General features: G+C 33.6%; 2 protein-coding genes and 1 pseudogene across 2 annotated transcripts; 1 reads left to right on the top strand and 2 right to left on the bottom strand.

Annotated features, from left to right (window-relative positions):
* The window catches only part of LOC114751211 (nuclear intron maturase 2, mitochondrial-like), a 32,099-nt pseudogene extending 24,431 nt beyond the window's left edge, over nt 1–7,668 (top strand).
* Nucleotides 7,669–17,400: 9,732 nt separating this feature from the next.
* On the bottom strand, nt 17,401–18,378 carry LOC114751212 (receptor-like protein EIX2). Its single transcript, XM_028939874.1, has one exon. The coding sequence runs from the start codon at nt 18,376–18,378 to the stop codon at nt 17,401–17,403; it is 978 nt and encodes a 325-aa protein (XP_028795707.1).
* Nucleotides 18,379–18,491: 113 nt separating this feature from the next.
* LOC114751213 (receptor-like protein EIX2) lies at nt 18,492–19,853 on the bottom strand. Its single transcript, XM_028939875.1, has one exon. It carries the CDS (start codon nt 19,851–19,853, stop codon nt 18,492–18,494), a length of 1,362 nt encoding a protein of 453 aa, XP_028795708.1.
* Nucleotides 19,854–21,859: the final 2,006 nt, after the last annotated feature.

Raw genomic sequence — 21,859 nt, forward strand, 5'->3', positions numbered from 1 at the left:
AAATATATAAAAATAATTGAGTTTGTCAATTATGCAGTTGTAAATTTTTAGTCACTCCGTGTGAGAAGGTTCATTTCATTTCTTCTTCTTCCTTCTTTGAACCAATTGATGAAAGATTATTTGAAATAATATCATCTTCTAACTTAAAATCAATCAATCGTTAACATCAATCATTCTCATTTAAAGCATTCTGGTCATGAATGGTGTCTAGAAAAGTAGAAATAAGAGGCTGTTGTGGCATGAATAACAGATTTATGTGATTAATTTCTAACAACGTAAGTGACACTCCATAAATTTATTATCCCCATCACCATCATTTATGGAAATTATTATTATCGAGGATGATGTGGTTGGAAATTCTTGTTCAAGAAGTGTGAGAAGGTTTGTTTCCTTTTTCCTTCGTCAATAGACCTATTGCTTATAAAATTAAATGTAAATCACGCTGAGTTTCTTCTAATTTTATAGTAACTAAAATTAATTTTATTGATCTCAGTCTCATGCCTTTAATAAAACTGAAATTAGTCATCCGCACATATCATTATTTTTTTTTAATTCTAGTGAAATACGAGGATCATACTTCATTAGCAGTAAGCTGATCTCTTTTGGGTAATAGGCAAATCTCTTCTTAGTAAATTTGCTTCATTCACAAGGTTTGTAGGAATCAAACATTTAATAGATATCAAAATAGAAGAAAAATATATATGAGATTGTGTTGCATTAATTTGTATATGAGTTTGATTGGTTGAGGAAGAGAGATCGTTTGAGTAAAGGTCAAAAGAAAAAAACAAAAAGAAAAAAGCTCATTTGACTCTTCTATTTATGTTCTGCCCGTAAAGACATGGACACGGTAATGAGCAGGCATTATTACTGCCATAAAAATACTAGACTATATTAATAAATTTTATTTTTTTCAAATATATGTATTACTTATAAAAATACTGTTAATAATACATGTAATAATTTCTGCTAGTATACTATTTTTTTTTTTCAGAATTCAAATTGCTTAAAAGAGACGGAGGGAGTACAACATAACTATTCTTCAATTATGTACAACCTATCTACAACTTAAACCACCTCAAAATGATTTTTTTATACTTGGTTATGAATTTTTAAAGTTAGATCAAAAATCTAGAATTATTAAATAAATAGTAACCCGAGAATTAAAATATAAATTTTTAATCTATGGGCTTAATTTATTATTTGCTTGAATCTTAATGCTTCTGAATACATACTAAATGGGGTAAAAGGACGGATTTTTCAATACTCCTTGAATTTAACACATCATTGTCACCATCATTTGTGAAAATTATCATTGAGGATTATGCAATTGTAAATTTTTATTCACTCCGTGTGAGAAGGTTCATTTCATTTCTTCTTCTTCCTTCTTTGAACCAATTGATGAAAGATTATTTGAAATAATATCATCTTCTAACTTAAAATCAATCAATCGTTAACATCAATCATTCTCATTTAAAGCATTCTGGTCATGAATGGTGTCTAGAAAAGTAGAAATAAGAGGCTGTTGTGGCATGAATAACAGATTTATGTGATTTATTTCTAACAACGTAAGTGACACTCCTTAAATTTATTATCACCGTCACCATCATTTGTGGAAATTATTATTATCGAGGATGATGTGGTTGGAAATTCTTGTTCATGAAGTGTGAGAAGGTTCGACTCATTTTTCCTTCGTCAATAGACCTATTGCTTATAAAATGTAAATCACGCTGAGTTTCTTTTAATTTTATTGATCTGAGTCTCATGTCTTTAATAAACCTGAAATTAACCATCCGCATATATCATTTTTTTTATTCTAGTGAAATACGAGGATCATACTTCATTATCAGTAAGCTGATCTCTTTTGGGTAATAGGCAAAAATCTCTTCCAAGTAAATTTGATTCATTCACGAGGTTTACTGGAATCAAAATATATATGAGATTGTGTCGCATTAATTTGTGGATCAGATTGGTTGGTTGAGGAAGATAGCTCGTTTGACTTAAAGGTCGAAAAAAACAAAAAGAAAAAAGCTCATTTGACTCTTCTATTTTGTTCTACCCGTAAAGACATGGACACAGTAATGAGTAGGTATTACTACCATAAAAATACTTGCCTATATTAATAATTTTTTTTTTCAAATATACGTATTACTTATAAGAATGCTGTTAATAATACATGTAATAATTTCTGCTAGTATACTAATATTTTTCAGATTTCAAATTGCTTAAAATTTATTTGATATCAAGTTATAAGGTATGTTAAATAGATACAAGCATATAATTTATTGAAAGTAAAATATAAGAATTGCTAACTTCATTGTTAAACTTTGAAAAAAACTTCCAGTTAAAATTTAGAAAAATGATATAAAAATTCAGGTGACGCCTTGCCTCTGGTCCCTCCAATTAATAATATTGCAAAGTTTCAAACTTCCTGAACACAGCTTTGACTAATGAGGATTAGAATAACATGCGTTGGAAAAATCCTTCCATGACTTTCCAAATTTCTAAAAATATGGAAATGACGCTCAATAGTTTTTCTTCTTCATTCTTTTTTCCGTCAGAAAATTAGGAGTAAGGATTTTTTAAAAATCAAAGGGGAACATCCCTTTTTCTCCATGAATAAATGTGTCTGTGTGTATTCGGGGAAAAAAAAAGAAGAAGCATTGTTATGGTCAGTTTATGTAGACGATTGTGAGTAGAGGACGTCTGTTTCACAACAGTTTTAGATGATTTATTGTTGCAGGTCTTTTGAGGGTGATAAGCACCTAGACTCATTGGATCTGGATTGTACAGATATAATGTGGATGATCTAGATTTAGGCATTTTAATTATTTATTTGCAAATAAATAATTATTTTTTTAAAAAATAGTTAAAGAATTATTTTTATTTTAAACTTTATACCCGTTAAAATCATTGTTTTACAAAATAAAAAAATAAATTTGGACATGTAAATCTGATAAAGTTGAAATGTTCATCACCACTTGAAATGTTCATCATCACCCAAACTCATTCCTTTGTTATTGTGTTCACTTATTAGAGACAGTACTGCTTTTTTTGTATGGTCTGGTAGTTTATCTGTCCTGATAGCTTCTGATGTTTGAATGACGCTATTCATTGTTGCTCTTTCTCTCCTTAAAAAAATAATACACGAGTTCTATAAATAAAAAAATGAAAAAATATATATGATATTTTCTCACAGTCCTAAACATAAAAGTTAAAAAAACTAATTTACAAATTCGTTAAGAAATTTTGTTTAGTTATTTGTAAAAAAGCATATTTATTTTCTTAAAATTTCCTTTGCATTGGGGACTACTACCTTAACAGAAAACCTTCTTAATATGTATAATTAATAGAGAGAATTTAAAAAAGTTATGAATTTAGGACACTAAATGAATTGATATTATATTTAGAATCAAAAGAGATTCTACTAACTCTTATTTAAAGATGATATCAACTAGACGCAAAGTTATTAGCCCTGTTTGTTTGAATTTATTATTAATATTTGTGTCATATTTTGAAAGGTAATTTTATACTTAATTTAATGCGAAAAAAATGTGCATAATGCAAAAAATTATTGAAAAAGGAAGAAGCAAAGTCACATATTTATTGTATTAAGTAAAATAAATTTGATTCTGGCACAAAAATGTTTAACTTATTATCTTTGTAAGTTGAACCATCATTATTCGCGTGGGCAACTGTTCCATAGTTAATTATAAGACCCATGGCCATGATGAGTCCATTATCTTGAGTTTATTAAATAGAATAGCTTTTAATGTAATTGATTTTTCAGAGTGGTATCTTCTTTGCCATCCACCTAGGTTGCGCAGAAAATATATGATGTTAAAAGTTGTAAAATAATATACAAGTGTTCCACTCCACCGAGGGTGGATATAATGTCGTGGTTTTCATGATACCAAATGTAAAGTCAAAACTCGCCAGCAAGATGAGAATTTTTGCAACTAGCATGCAGGGTTGCATTATATTAGTTGTGTATTCACGAGATTGAGAGAAACAAATGTAACTTTAAGAAATTTTTTTTGAATAAAAAATTTTGAAACCTTTGAACTTATCAACATTATAAATAGTTTCTCCAGATTGATCATATATTGCAATGCACAACAATAATCCAGCGGATGAATCTTATTATCATGGTGTAACAATTATATAGTAGTAAAAAAAAAAAATTTGTTTACCAAACGGCCATCTTACACTGAGTCTTTTTGACCATTCTTTCCTCTGTCAAATTTGAAGGGGAGGAACCCTGTGTCCGCTTGTTTAGTAGCCACGTCTCTCCAAATTCTTCAACGCCATCCTTCCTCTGAATTTAGTATGTCTTCCTGCCATTCCCGAGCCACGCATCCGCAGCAGTTGGTCTCTCTTCTACTCAAAGACGCATCAAACCACCAAGCTGCCCAGCAGGGCCACTGTCATATCATCACCTCTGGGATGCTTCTGTACCCTTTTTATTGCGCCTCTTCCTGTTTGCTTCTCTTCAACACTCTGATTCGCTGTTACTCTCTTGGCCTCTTTCTTGAAGAAGCTGTTAGGTTTGGTATATCTTCCCTAAACTGCCATGCATTTCTGACTTATTGTTCCTTTGATAGCTATACTAATGCCTTCCTCTGTCATGCCTGTGCCAATTCAAACTGCGCTCACCTTGGAATGCAGATTCATTCTGTCATATTCAAAGTGGGTTTTCACTTTCACTTATATGTACAAACTGCTTTACTTCAGATGTACTCAACCTGGGGTCTCTTAATCGAAGCGGCGCAAGTGCTCGACAGAATGCCTGGAAAAAATAAAAAAATAAAAAAATACTGTGTTTACATTACTGGTTTGATTAAATGCGGTGAGTTTGACCTTGCCTTGTCATTATTTTATAAAATGCCAGTTCGGAGTGTTTTTCTCCTGGACAATTATTATGGATGGATTCACACGCATGAATAAGCCTAGTAAAGCATTGACTACGTTTAGGGAAATGGTTATTTGAGATAACATAAGACCAACTGAAGTGACTCTTCTGACCATTTTCCCAGCCATTTCAAATCTTGGGTTCATTGTGATTTGTCAATCAGTCCATGGCTATGCGGAAAAGAGAGGCTTCAGTGCCTCTGATATACGCATTATGAATTCACTGATATAATCTTATGCAAAATGTGGATGCATAGCAAGTGCAAGCAGATTCTTTGCGGAGATATCTGCTTACAAGAAAAATTCGGTATCATGGACATCAGTGACCTCAGGTTTTGCAATGCATGGTCTGGGAAGAGAGGCTGTAGAGTATTTTGAAACCATGGAAAAGGCTGGGATCAAGCCAAATCATGTGACGCTTTTGAGTGTTTTAAACGCGTGTAGTCATGGAAGATTGGTGGAAGAGGGGCTCAAGTTTTTCCATAAAATGGCTAATGATTGTCAGCTTCTGCCAGATATCAAGCACTATGGCTGTCTAATAGATATGCTTGGAAGGGCAGGCAGGTTGGAGGAAGCTGAAAATATTGCTTTGTAGGTACCTCCTGAGGTTGGCAATGTCGTGATTTGGTGGACACATCTAGGTGCTTGCAATTTTCATGGAAATGTTGAAATTAGTCAGAGGGTGATGAGGAGAATACTGGAGATGGAGAGAGAATATTCTGGGGATTATGTTCTTATGTCCAATATTTTTGCTGGTTTTGGACGGTTTGGAGATGCTGAGAGGTTAAGAAAAGTAATGGATATGAGAACTGCTTTTAAACTTCCTGCCTACAGTTTATTCTAAATGCTATAACATTTCTATTTAAAACAGACAGGCAATTTCGCTATAAAAGATATTCAGAATATGCTTAAGGCATCAAATTGTGGTAATGCACATTACTGTATTTGTTTTGTTTCCTTCGGGTTTTTAACTGTCTAGAGCATATAAAAAGATTGTTTGGAGTTGTCATTTACGAATTTTCAAATGTGTTTGTGCTCCACCTACCAAACCTCAGTGGCTTCTGCGTGAAAGACTTCTGTCTGATTTTAGGAATACAAAAATAGAAACTATTTACGAAGTTCCCACATATGAATCTAACTTGATAGCCTATCCAAAGCAGCTTGGTGTCTAATGTATGTCCGACAGTGATACCTGGGGCTTTGGCATATGAGTGCTTCCTGGACTCACAAGTATTCCAATATTTCTTTTAACTCTAGATCTTCCATTCCTTCCTGGGATCTTGACAAGGTTTTGCTGAAAGCGAAATTCTGCGTTGTTTCTAACTTAAAATATCCGTTTCTTGTGTTTTTTCTTTAATTAACTAATGCCTTCCACATTTATGAAACATATCTCAGTTTGGATAAATCATATACGTCAATATACATTATTTTAATGTATGTGATGGAGTAGTGCTCTGTTTTGACATTTTGAGCTTCTGAATTTTGCCATTCGAATTTCTGATTTCTACCGTCTGGTTTTACCTTTCTTTCAAAGCCAGCCAAAAATTTAATTCATGAGTTCCAATTCCCTTTATTGGAAGTTTAATATCTAATCTCTTTCATTCCTATTTTCTGTGATGTCATCCTCAGTTGAAGGGCTATGGTTCAATTGCAAGTGAGAACTGCGGATCTTCTCTATGCTTTTCTTCATTGTAAACTAAAAATGACCTGAAGTAGCAGAGATCTGGAAGTGAAGCAGAGCAAGGAAACACATCCTGGCCAGAATTTGTGCCCACAAGTGGACCTGATAAAACCGGGAAGATGGATTATATACGTTACGGAGGGCATATCTTAATTGGTGTTCGTGGTCCAAGAGCGGATGCTGCAACACTGAGAAAGCAATTGATTGAGTTTTGCGATCAGAAGCATATGCTTAAGCTTGATAATGAGAGCCTCCCTATAGAACATATCACTAAAGGCATAATGTTCTTGATCATGTATTATGCAGGAGGGTGGTCTATCCAACCCTTCGATACACTGCTACTGGTGGCAAAATCATCAGTGAAAAGGGTGTAGGAACCCTTTTATCAGTCACCGCAAGTTTAAAGCAATGCATTAAGCAATTCAGAAAGTTGAACTTTCTCAAGGGAGATAGAGACCCAGATCCACAGCCTTGTTTTAGAATGTTTCATGCCACCAAGCTCATACCAATGCTCAAATAAACAAGTTTTTGTCAACCGTGGTTGAATGGTACAGGTTTGCAGACAATAGGAAAAAGGTTGTTAACTCTTGCTCTTACATAGTACGAGGTTCTATTGCAAAGTTATATGCTGCCAAATACAAGCTCCGTTCACGAGCAAAAGTATACAAGATGGGTCTTGTTGAATCAATTGATGGCTTCCAATATACTAGGATGTCTCTTGTGCCTGAGACGGACTACACTCAATTTCCAGGTAATTGGATACCTGACCATGAAAAGCCATTGCTAGAATATATATAAAACTTGAGGATCCGAAAACTTTGAAGGAAAAAAGGAGTTCCATAAAGGAACAAGGCGTTGTTTCACCTCAGGACTACATTTCTATGCTTCTTTGGAATTACAAAAGAAGTTCTTTCTTGGTAGATCAGGTTTCCTTAATACAGAGTGACGAAAGCATTACAAAAAGCAATGGGCAATTGCCGGAAGGGTCCGACCAGGGCAGACATATTGACGTAAGCAAAGAAGAGGAAGATACTGATGAAAGGATCGATGAAGCACGGATGTCACAAATGGTTTTGTAACTCTGTAATTTTTATTTAGTAATCTATAACACGTCCTTATTCCCCCCCCCCCCCCCCCAAAAGAATGTTTCAAGAAATTTTGAGTCTCAAATGGCAGAAAACTTGACACTGCTTTTTTTTTTTTTTTAGGGTAAAGTTTTCAAACTATGTTTAGCCTGGTCCATATATGATGATTATCGGTGCATTTGTAGATTATCGGTCCATATATGAAAATTTATATTGTTTTATATAAGTTTATAATTAAATGATAATATTTTAAAAATAGGATATATGTCTATACGTGATTAGTAGAGAACTTGACATAATAAATATAAAAAACTTAACGTAAGTATGATCATATATATACACACATATTGATTGTCGCATAAACAAACAAGCCACATTGCATGTATATCCGAAGATGATGATCAAGTTGGGGAGAATGAAAATTTTTCTTCATTTTTTTTTAAGTGAACAACAAAATATGCCTTTGTCGTGTTTGATACAAAATCTCCAAAAGTAAAATAAATAAAATAAAAATTATCTTGCTATGACTTGTGATTAATATTTTTTTCAAGAATTTTAATTATATTCCATATTAATATAATGGTAGTTGTAGAAACAAACAGGCACAAAATATCTATCTTTATAAAAAGTACAATTGCTACGAAGTACTAAGTAAGGAACATAATTACTCAAAAATTTCAATAACAATAGAGTAGATTATAATGATAAATTTCATGATAGTGAATGACAATTACTCACTTGTCATTAGGCTTTACTAGTAATTATTTTCTTTCATTAGGATTTCATTGTGATTCTCTGTTCTTATAAAATTAGTGTTGTTAAATAAATTAATTTCCGAGAAAATGATAGTTTTTTTGGTTAAATATCCAGATATTCATATTTGTAACTTTAAGTGACATCAACTGTATATAACTTAAAATAGCACAATAGCCTCCTACTTACGCCTGGGATGACTCTGCGTATCTTTTTAACATCTAACTTTGTTTCATGTATTTTTATATAAAATCTAAAAAATAAACTATGCTATCATAACATATAAATAACGTAATTTATTTTATTATAAATTAACACACACATGCATACACACATTTACATATAATATTTGAAAAATCTTTGGCGGCCGACAAAAAAAAAAAACAGAAAAGGTCATGCTCTACAAAAATTATGGTATAGTTTTTCACAATTCTTTTTAACCCCCCAAAGTTTTCCACAATTCTTATAATTAACTCGGCTCGAACTAGTTTTATACTCTCTTCATTCTAAATAAAGGAGCTATTTGATGGACTTTGTTTTATTTTCATCTTAAGCATAAAATTTAATCTCTTATGCCTCCCAAATTGCACACATTTAATTTAATTTGCACTATTAATAACGATAATTGTGAAGGAGATTTTTTTTTTGCCAACTTGAAGGAGATGCATTTTAAAAAAACTAATATGCCTTTTCTACGTACTATTTTTCTCAATCGATGTAAATTTATGTCAGTTCCTTTGTATCTAAACTGGCTTACTTAATTTTTTTAATCCAATCAAATTAGTTAAATAAATTTTAAATTAAGGTACCAATTTACCAACATAAATTTACAGAGGTGATTAATTTATCAATTTTTGTTATGAGGTGATGAGAGGAGCATGCGTTTTCTATTTATCACATTCAACTTTGTCATATACTAGTTAATATGCTTTTTATAAATTTAAAAAAATGGATTAAGTGCATGGCATTATGAGTTAAAAACTCCACATGACTCCTCACCCGCTCCATTAAAAGTTTGGGGTTGGCTGAGGGAACACGAAAATATTGAGACGCGCATTTATCTCTTCCTTTACACTTTTCAGATATCAATATGATTTATAGGGTTGGCTGATTTGTCTCCTAAAAAAAAGGGGGGGGGGGAGTAGAGAGATAGACGAAAGAAAACAAAAGGGCAGGAAAATGATGGGACTGATCTCTAATCCCCTTATCATCATAGGATATTATCTTTAAGGTTGTAATTTTCAAATTGAATGATTGGTAATGAGTCAATGATATGTGATTATCATCATAAAATTATGCATTTTATCTATCCCCTACATTTAAAATCTGCGATCTATAAATATATATTAATAGAATGATATTTTATGTCAGTTCCTTTGTATTAGTTACTTTTTGAAATGCCTAATTTACAAGTGAGATTTTCAATGGTTTGACTCTCCAATTTCCATTATTGAAGTTAGAAGAGCTATCTCTCCCTCCCTCCCTCTCCCTTTCTCTCCACTTGTAATGCTCCTCGCAGCCAAGTTGGTTTTTTCTTTATAGAAGACAAAATCATATTATAATAACAATATCATGACACAATACAGATATAGAAAGTGAACAAGAATGAGAATTAAAAAGCCTATAAAAAAATGTTGGTTGAGTTGTTCAAATTGTGACGTCCGAAAAAGAAGCCGGCCTATCATATAACATATGCCTCAAATTAGAATTAGAATGATTCAATTGAATGAATTAATGCAGATAACCTCGAGATTTAATCTTCGTGAAGAAAAAAAATTCATTTTTTTTTAAAACCCAACATAAATTAGCAGCACAAAAACATTGAATGAGAAAGACATTATAACCTGTATATAGACCACCTGTCCCATATAAACTGCTGCAAAGGTAATCCATTAAAAAAAAATAGAATTAATATCATTGTTGATCCTTATAGCTTTATTCAATTTTGGTTTTGGTTTTTATAGTTTCAAATCGTTGGTTTTAATCTTTATAGTTTCACAAGGATTTGATCTGATTTTAAGTATAGGGCACAGAAATCTTAATTCATTAAAAATATAGAGACCATTTGTTAAACTCAAATAAAAAATTTATGAAACTATAGAAACCAAAACTAACGATTTAAAGCTATAAGGACTAAAATCAAAGTTGGATCAAATTATGAAAACTAATAATGACATTAATTCATAAAAATAATAGCATCAAATGAGAAGATCCGTTTGGAAAATGTGATACTTTAGCCATCAATCGATATATATATATATATATATATATATATATAGTTTTCCTCAATTTTGAATTAGGTCTTTTAAGGTTTTTTTATTTTTATTGGATCCTTTAACTTTCTGCAGTTTGAACCTTTGAACCATTGATCCCTGCCGTTAAATAAGTATTAATACCGTTAAATACTTCCCGTAAGAAGCGCCGAACGTCTTAAACATCTTCTCTACTGACCCGGGCGACTTTGTTTGGAAGTCTATTGCTTGACCCGCCTCTTGCCAAAGGGATAGCTCTCGTTATATGCATATAATGATTAGATGATAATTACAGAGATTCTGCGGTCATATATTATAAAATTATATATATAGTGAAGACTCTGAGAAATCTGTAATCGATTCTTGAAGGCACGGGGGACTGCAATAGTACTCTAGATCATTATTGGTAGCCTTTGTGTTCCTAATGAACACTTTTAGTCTACTTTGTTTTTCTATTACCAAAACAGGGGAAGCTTGAAAAGAATGGTCAGTACAATAATATGCAAATGACATAATATTCTATTTTACTCTCAGATTCCTACCGTTCAGATTCTCACTGCTTCCTTAAATAAATAAATAACGAATGGAGGAATTACAATAAATAGGAGCAAATGTTGCTCTCAAGTGTTGCACATAGAAGCGGAAGAAATAGGAGAGACAATGTCAAGATAAGCATTGGTCGCTTTTGAAGGAAAGGGATTGGATAAGACGAGACTGAGTCTAAATTATCCGTTCGAGACTTTAAATGAAAAGAATCACAGTAGAAATGAGGATCTTGTAATTTTTGTTTTTGAAAAAGAACAAAACATGTGGAAGGGGTGATATATAAAATGTAGAAGTGTTGGTGATTACTCCCCAACTACCTAACCCAATCAACCTCATTCGACCTCGTCACAGCTTGTCTCTGGTATTGTCGTTCGAAAGCTTTAGAACTAGACCCACAAAACGATGTTCGTCTCATGTTCCTGGCTAATGCACGCATGAGACGTGATAGATTCAACCCTCCATTACCAAAAGGGTATTATGGGAACGCCGTGGTGTTTCCGACGGCGGTTTCGACCGCCGGAAAACCCTGTGAGAGGCTGTTGGAGTATGGTTTGGAGGTGGTTAGAAAAGCAAAGGATGCAGTGAATGGCGAGTATTTTCACTCTGTGGCTAATCTATTAGTGAGTAGAGGACGACCTAGTTTCACAACAGTGAGGTCGTTTATTGTTGCAGATTTTTCTCGTCTTGGATTTAAAGATGTTGATTTTGGGTGGGGCAAGGCTGTGTATGCTCTTCCTGCTTTGAGTGGGCTTGGCACTTTTCAAGGGTTCACTTTCTACGTTGGATATACGAATAGTAAAGGTGAGGAAGGAAGGATTATACCTATTTGCCTGCCGCCAGAAGGGATGGAGAAATTTGCCAAAGAGTTGGATCTCATTCTTAACGATGTTGACCAATCTGCCATTGATGGTTAATGCGTAGATGCGTGCAAAAATGCCGTCAAGTATTTGCGTTGTTATTGTGTTTATATATATGTATATGTATATGTATGCACGTCGTATGTATGTTCATGTTTGTTTATGATGATGTCCGTTGTAATGCATTGAAGCTGTTTTGCAGTAGCACACCCATGAAGTACGGTAGTAGAAAGTGCCTTTATTACTATGGGAGTTTTGCTTAGCAAACCATAATTTTCCAGTGAAATTGTTGCTAGTTATGTTAGATTGAAGTTTACCAGCAGAAATCCCAATCTGATTCTGTGACTGGTGGTTGATGGGATGATGATTGAACCAGACGCATACTTTTGATCAGCTTGAAACGGTTTGGTTGCTGGTAATCGGAGTGATGGGATATGGAATCATGACTAATTATAATTTTTGATATTTCATATATTTATCATTATTAGAAACAATGATTAAAGAACCGGACCGGACCGGACGGTCGGACCGGTTGAACCGTCACCCGGACTCGTTAACGGCTCGGTTTGGACCAAAAAACCGTTCACATAGTTGAGCCGGATTGGACCGAAGTTGAGCCGTTATTAAGCCGGAAACCGGAGTTGGACCGGGAACCGGAACGGTTTTCAGAAAACCGGACGGTTTTTTAGCCTGACTGAAAAATACTAAAAAAATTTTAAAAAATAGAAGAAAAATAAAAAAATTGATCCCCTTAAATATCCTAATATATTTTTAGACTAGTTATAACCATATAGTATTATTTCATTGAAAATTTCATATATTGTGGTGTTAAAATCGTGAGTCGCTAGTCTTTTTGTTTCGATATTTGATCTATCTTTTAAAAAAATATTTTGATTTGAATGAATTGATAATTTGTAATATCATTAAATATTTTAAACATACATAAAATTAAATATATAAGGTTTTAGTCCATTTTCAATGATTTTATTATAATTTTAGATTATTTAAATGCATTTCTAAATTATTTAATAATTTGATATTTTTCATATATACTAATTATATGTATATAATATTTTTTAAATTAATTATTGCGTCACCGGTCTGACCGAACGGTCCGACCGATCCGACCGATTGAACCATGACCCGTTGATCTTTCCGGTTCGACTTCCGGTCCGGCTTTTAAAACATTGATTAGAAATATTTGGTTTTAATTTTGATTGATTGCTATCTTGTATTATTAATTATCATTTTCATTTGATTTTAAGATTTCTAGAATATTATGCATTTAATTTCTAGAGTTAGATTGAGGCCTATAAATAGAACCTCAACTTATTTGCGTTGTACACATGTTTATTTTAATAAGCATATTGTTAAGTTTCTCCTCCTCTGAGTTCTCTTCACCTTTTATTCTTTTGATTTCTCCCTCCTTTCTTGCCGTCCTCCTTTCCCTTCTCTTTTCCTCTTTTCTCCGGAGACATTATTGCTTCTGTGTATGGTCAGTTTGGTCATCCATATATGCCTGGGGATGAAGCCCTCCGATGTCAACAACTTGTGAAAAGAAGAAAATATCTGACCAAGTAAGGCTTTAAAAGTTTGTCCCATAATCGCTACTACCTTTGTTGTTTGATCCATTATCTTTGAAAGTAGTTTGATCCATTAGTCAATGTTAGTGGATAATTATATTGTCACACCTCAAAAATTTAAGAGTGACCAGCACAGAATATGAGAAAACTCATATTCCTAAAGCCTTAAAACATATGAATAAACACTTGCCATAATAATTATAATAACATTCATATAGAATGAATCTCCTGTAATCAAGATATAAGGCCATTAGTAGAACTTCGCAAATAATTCGCAGGCACGACACAAAAGAAGGACCTCTCCTCAACAACAATACAAACATATTCATATACTTAAAATAATAAATATAGGCAAGGGCCTGCCTGTCGATTGTGTGGAGGATCTAAAACCCATAAATAAATAATTACATAAATGTAACTTAGTTTTACATCAATTAGCAGTTGTCTTAAGCTTTGATCAGTAATGAGAGTTAGTTAAAGGTGCAAGGTTAGCAGTGCCATCTAAGGACAAAATAAATTTTAGTAGTGAATAGCATCCCGTTAATAAGAAAAAGATAAAACAAATCCTAAAATAATAACTTATATAAATACAACAAGATAACTAACCGATTTACGATTTCTTTTTCTAAAAAAATCATTAAAACATGGAATATATATAATTATAAAACATTTTCAATATACAAAAATTTACAAGGTATTTTAACAACATTTTTCTGAAACCAAATCACGGATAGTGTTGAAAAACATTTTTCAACGGAGGACTTCAATAGAACAAACAAGCATGGACGCACAGTCCACGAGAGTAAGTAACCAACAAGCGCGGCTGGAGCCATGAGCACAAGTATAGCTGAAGCTACGAAACAATCGTGGGAACAATACCCACGAGTATCAAGCGAGCTTGATATTTAACATGGCGCACCAATACAAGCACAGCTGTAGCCATGAATAACAAGTGCAGGAACAATGCCCACGAATGACAAGCATGGCTAAAACCACGAATAACAAGTGAGCTCGATATTACCATGGCACGTCAAGGGCTAACAATACTGCTGTTAATAACCAGCGTTCTGTATTCAGTTCTCACAAAAATCATTTTCAAGCATGCATGGGGCCAATTATCATCAATAAACAAGAATCTTTTCTATCATTGAATATATGTGGAAAGAATATTTTATAACAAAAGACCCCAGCATAAAAGTTCACAAAATCTCAAATATTTTCCTCAAATTCCATCAACGAACAAAAATCATCTTTTCGAGTAATAATAACTCAAGCAAGAGCATTTCAAGATGAAAAAAAAAAAAAAGAAATTTACAATATAGAACAAATAGAAACGATTAGTGGTACAAACCAAATGAGGTTGTTTTGATGAAACAATACTTGAAAAATAGGAGGTAACCAGATAACAATAAAACAAATAAGAAAATATCATTTATAAAAACCTATTTATGGGATGCTATTCACACTTTCATTATACTTCAAGATAATCCTTATTCTTTACTCTTACAATCGTGAATAATAATATGCCGCATAAGCCCTTTAGCACGATGATTTTGGCAGCCAAGATACACCATCTTAATCCTCAATTTGCAACAATTTAATATAGTAAGAGAACTTGAATCTTAACCTTTCTTTTTCTTTTTCTTTTTCTGCAAGTACTAAAGTTACAAATTCGAATAATGATTGAGTTTTATCACCCTTGAATATTAGCTAAGTAACCGAATGACACGAGTTGGAAATATAACATCTTCTACTTTCCCTTTGGGCGAAGCATTTTGTCAGCCATGAGTGTCCCATCATCCCCTTCATGAACTTGAACGTTAATTAAGTTTCTTTCGCCCTTCTATGGCATAAGCCTTAGCTTTCTGGCAAATTTTACTAGCCTCCCAATCCAATTCTTCTCGTGAACATTTAACAAACACTTCAAGTGCATTCCACAATTCAACTCCTAACCCTCGCACAAACCTGAAACTTAAACCAATTCAATTCATACATTCTTTTATCAACCAAAACGCTCTATTATTATATAGAATACTTGCCTCTGGTTCAATTTAGTACACACTCTTCACCGTTATACCTCACAATAAATCATTTCTATCCACCACACAATTCGTCAAACACCTTGGGCGCATGCATTTAGTACAAAATTAAATGAAAACATGGCAGTCCGTAAATAATCAATCACGCAAATCTCAACTAACCCATCAACCTCACAAAATTTTCTGCCTCAATTCATTAACCAGACCCAACTTGCAACGGAGAGAAATCATGATTTGAAAAGAAACCAAGGCATGCAAAGGATATCTACCTACTTCAATCGGACACCCCCACCACCATCTTCCATTAACCGTATTCCCAATTCCTTGCTTAAACCACGCGGATAGCATGTACCACCAATTCCTCTTCACCCTGGTTCCAGAAATTTCTTTGCCCTTTTCCTCCTCCTTCTCCGGTTTCTCATCCCCTGCTAGCTGAAACCAAAGCCCAGTGAAAATAATAGTTATAACATCCTCCCAAGCAGGCTGCAAAAGTGACGCCACTTACCTTCAAATTGGGCCCAAAATGGGCTCTTATCACTCTTTTATCTCAGACTCTATTTTGGTGTTCTCCTTGCTCAACTTGGAAATAAATTCCATAATTAGTTGTTTGGTAAATTCCTAATCAGGAAAATTGTCATATTTCTTTCTTTTAAAAAAAACCCTTTCATATGATAATTCTTCTTACATTTATTGGATTCAATATGGCCGCATATAACTTCAATTTTTTTTGGGAAAAGTAATAATAATAATAATAATCTTTTCTAAGCCCAAAAATTAATTTGAACTTAGAACTTCCATTTATTGGAAGTAACTATTCCCGTTAATTCACTCCAATCCTCAAATAATTATTCCCCACATTTTCTAATTATTTAAGGCCTTTAAATAATTTAAATTATGTAATTTTGGTTGGAAAAAGCCCAAATATAGGCTCCTCCTATTGTTGGGCTACAATAATTAGAAAAAATTACTAACCAACCTTTCATACGTATACATTAGGGCTATGACATATGTAATGAACATAATGGTTAAAAGGAACCGTACTTTTTCTTTGCCAAGAAATAGAACCACATATGACGAAGTTGCTCATTTGACATTAAACTCTGCAGTGATTCACAAAACATCTCACTCAATATGGATTAGGGAACTTCGTAACAACTGACAAGTGACCTAGCTTTCATCTTACATCAAAACATAAAGAGAAAGAAATATAAACAAAACAAGAGAGTAACGTAGAAGATCGAGCAGATCCAGTCTTGCTTGCTCATAATTCACCATCCCAAAATAGTCGAAACCTCGCCACCAATATTATTTTTTCTGCAACTTTCTCCACCCATCTTCGTAATCAAGCAAATTCATCACAAATTCTTAAATTATATGAAGTACATATAGGCTTAGATATAATTCACATGTGTCACATGTTAACAGCAATTCACTAATTTGTTACAATGTGCTTACTCTTCAACTAGCATGAAGGGTTGCATTATATAGCAGTTGTATGTTCACACGAGATTGAGAGAAACAAATGTAACATTAAGAAATTTGTTTGAACAAAAATATAAAAAAAACTTTGAACTTATCATCATAGTAAATAGTTCTCAAGCTTGATCATATATTGCAATGCACAAAAATAATCCAGCGAATGAACAATCTTATTATCTAGGTATCATAATTATATAGTAAAAAAATTGCTTGCCTGTTAGTCTTTGTGGAATCTTCTCTCTATCTTTGCCTTCAAAATAGCAACTTGAACATAAATCCAGTTGTACATGTTTTCAAAGAAGTGAAAAAAGGAATGCCGCCAAGACTTTTTAAGAATTAAAGTCTCACAAACTCCCCAAAACCCAGTAATGAAACCAAAAGCCATGCTCACATAAAACGCAAAGCTTATGAGATTATCATCTCCATCTGTATCAATGTCATGAGCGTTGGGATTCAGATCTGAACTCCCATCTCCTGGACATCTCTCTGTAAGTGGGGGGCCACAAAGCCCCTGGTTTCCTGTATAACTGGAGGCATTGAAGGATTGAAGTTGGGTGCCAGTTGGAATTTTTCCTGATGAATTGTTGAAGGCCAAGTTCAATATACTAAGAAAACTCAAACTTGAGAAGCTTATAGGAATTTCACCAGAAAGAGAGTTGTATGACAAATCAAGTGATTCCAACTTTTCCATTTGACCCATCTCAATGGGAATGGATCCTTTCAAATGATTTCTAGACAAGTTTAGGGAAGCCAATGCCACAAGTGCAGCTATGCTATTTGGGATTTCTCCTGTTAAGTGATTGCAAGAGAGATCAATGGTTTTCATGAATCGAAGATTCTTACTGTACTCAACATATTCTCCTTTCCATGCCAATGTTGCTTTGTCCGTAAAGGATGATGTAGTAAAGCTTCCAAGAATATCATAAGAAATTCCTTGGCTTATGGATGTCATATTTGACATAGCATTCAAATTACCAAAGCAATGAGGTATATTTCCTGTTATGTAATTTTTTGAGAGATCTAAGATTTGAAGATGTGACAAATTACACAAATTTGTAGGAATGCTTCTGTGAAGCCTATTTGCTTGCAAACGTAAGCCAACCAAATTGTGCAAGTACTGCCCTGTCCATGATGGCAATTTTCCAGTCAAATTATTCTGTCCGAAATCAATGAACTGCAAGTACGAAGAATTCATTGAAGATGGCAAATTCCCAGAGAGCTTATTGTTATTCAGATGGATAATTTGAAGATTGTTCAAAGTACCAATTGAATTTGGTATTGCCCCGTAGAAATGATTGTTTTCCAATCTCAGAACGGCCAAGTAAGGAAGTTGTCCCCACAGTCAGGAAGTTTTCCCGACAAAAAGTTGCATGAAATATCAAGCTGATATACACTTCCTTGAGCAGTTGCACAGATGAAAGATAAGGTTCCTAAAAACATACTGTTTGAGAGGACCAACGCCATTGCACTTGTTGGTAAATCTGGTATGGGACTGGACAGATTGTTGAAGCTCAAATCCAAAACATAATGATAAAATTTCAAGATTGATTTTGGTAATTCCCCATAAAGTTTGTTATGGGAAAGATTCAAGTAGTTGAAAGAAGATAGCCAAAGCCATTGAGGAATTGAATCAGAAATTGACGCATCAGAAATCTCCAACGCGTGAAGCTCCCTTTGATACTTCAACCAGCTGGGAAAGTGGCCACCAAAGTTACACGATGCTGCTATAAAGTCCTGCAATTGAAAAGGTGGCACCCAATGCGAACTGAAGTTGAAAAAAATCGTATTTTGCGACACACCTAAAACTGTCAAGTTAGAGAGAGTTGAAAGATGTGTTTCATTAATGACAGAATTCAACCTATTGTTGGACAGATCTAAGTACTCCAACGATGCAAGTCCAGCAAACGTCGGCAATGACCCTGTTAAATTGTTATAACTCAAATACAATTTGGAAAGGTGAGCTAAGTGCCCAAATGATTGTGGAATTGACCCATGAAGACTAGTGTTCTTAAGACTTAAAGTCACCAGATTTGAAAATCTTGAAAAATCGGGAAATGGTCCGCTTTTAAAAGGATTGTCACTAAGGTCGAGAGTTTGCAAATTGGATAGATTTTGCAGTCCACGGGGAATAGTGCCACCAATTGAAGCACCCGAAATAGTTAACTCTCTTAGTTGACCAAGTGAGCCAATGCATTCTGGAATTTTGCTCCCTTCGAAATTGTTTCCATCGAGATACAAGTAAGTTAGATGCTGCAAATCACATAATGAGGAATCGATATTACCTCTCAATTCCTCGGAATCACCATAATGGACAAGATCGAGCTTGATAACATGACCAGTCAAATTACTGCATACTACTCCATTCCACTCACAGCAATCAGCTTCACTTTTCCAGGTGGACAACCTGCCGCCCCCATCAACGAAACCATCTTTTAATTTGAGAAGAGCTTCCTTATCTGTCACTGCGCAACTGATGTTTATATTGGAACATCCTGCACACCAAAAGAGATATAAAACTCGAACAAGCCAAAAGAAATTGAACTTAGAGCTGAACATGATGATGAACTTGCTTGGTATTCTTTTCATTTGGATATAGTAAGAACAGGGAAGTCGCCTTGTGGATTTGGAGTTAATGATCCTTGGGCCATTTACAAGCGAAAAATTGACCATGTTTTTCAAACAATTTTATTACAGACGGTAGAATTATTCTCATCAATGTGATAAAAATTAATAATTCCATATATAGATGAATATTTTTCTTTTGTGAAAAAGCACTATAAAATTCTTATTTAAAGTAAAAACAATTGACGATAAAAACATTCTTATCATTTAATTAATTTGATAAGTCTAAATTTTCTATTAATAAAGCAAATTGTTTGAGTCAGCTGATGAAAATTTATTTGAAATAATTATTTAATTTATAACTTCAAATTAATTAATCAATAGTTAACATTAATTAATAACTCTCATTTGAGGCATTCTGGTCATGAGAGGTGTCTAAAAGTGATAAAAAGAAAAGGTTGTCGTTGCATGCACGATTGATTTGTGCCGTTAATTTTGAACAACGTAAGTGACACACTCATCTAACATCACCATCATTTGTGGAAATTATCGTTGACGATTATGTTGTTGGAAATTTTTGTTCATGCTGTCTCCTTTTTCTTTCTTCAATGGATGAATATATAGATCAAAATTCAACCAAGATCAACGTACAAAATACAAATCATGCCAAATTTCTTTTAATTTTATTGAAATTAATATTAATTTTATCTATCTGAGGCTCATGGCTTCAATAAAATTTTAAATTATTCATCAGCATATATCATTTTTACTTATTCATAATTTTCTCTCAACATATTATTGTTTCAACCGTGACTTATACACACACACACACATATATCCCAGTTCCCGTTCATCATATTATTGTTTCAACCAAAATGTTTCCTCTGATCCATACTTCGAGTCTCTACATTAAATTGTTTTTGGTTGAAACAATAATATGATGAACGGGAACTGGGATATGTGTGTGTGTGTGTGTGTGTATAAATGGCTTGCAAAATAATTAAAATGGTGGGATATGAGAGTAACTTCAAAATCAACTCCAACAAGTGATGATGGGATAATCTTAATATCAATTAATTCATTAATAAACTAGGGTTTGGGTGATAACACCATATGGGTCATACTGATGTGTGATTGGTGCGACCCGAATATCAATATATTAAAATATAAGTCACTGCTGAATTTCTTTCAATTTTATTGAAATTAATATACCTGCATCATTTTGATTGGTTGAGGAATATGCGGATACCGAGCTCGTTTGGGTGATAACACCATATTGGTCAAACAAAAAAATAACAAGAAAAAAAAAAGCTCATTTAACTCTTCTACATTTTATTCTACACGTCAAGATATAGATACTACCATAAGAGGCTGTCGTGGCATGCGTGACTGACTTGTGTCATTAATTTCCCACGACGTAATTGACACTCCATGAATTTATTCATTACCGTCACCATTATTTGTTAAAAAGATCGCTGATGAATATGTAGTTGGAAATTTTATTCATAGCATATAAGAAGGTTGATTTCCTTTTTTCCTTTGCCCCTTCTTCCTCTGTAGATTAATATACCCATCAAGCTTGAACCAAGATTCATGTATAAAATATAAAGCACACTGAATTTCTTTTAATGTAATTGAAATTAGTATTAGTTTTATCTAGCAAAGTCTCGTGCCTTCAGTCATTCACATGTATCATTATTTTTGAAGATGATGAATTCAAGCGTACCTGGAGTATATGATAATCTCAGATAGCCACGCGGAGGTCCAGTTACGGTATTGAACTCGGATTTGGAGACATAACAAACGCACACTGGTAGAGGAGGAAGAGTGAATGGGAGGGAGGAGTTGAAAAAACATGATGCACCCCCAACTGATCCGTGCGGTAGTTTATTAACTTCAATTTTTGAAAACAAAAACTGCCTCCTCACGGTTTAACCGTTCCCTCCCTGTTTTTGTGTAATTTATGTAAAATGGTGAAACTCACAATTAAAGAACCAAATTTCCTGTTATTTGCATCAAAGTCCCAACATAAACGGGTTTGGGTCCAATCCACTAAGGGTGGACTGACCCATTTTCCTACAGAAGATATAGGGAAAATCTTTCCATGATTTTCG

Source organism: Neltuma alba, unplaced genomic scaffold (genome assembly GCF_004799145.2).
Source record: "Neltuma alba isolate B1F8T4 unplaced genomic scaffold, ASM479914v2 tig00006815_pilon, whole genome shotgun sequence".
Taxonomy (NCBI): domain Eukaryota; kingdom Viridiplantae; phylum Streptophyta; class Magnoliopsida; order Fabales; family Fabaceae; genus Neltuma; species Neltuma alba.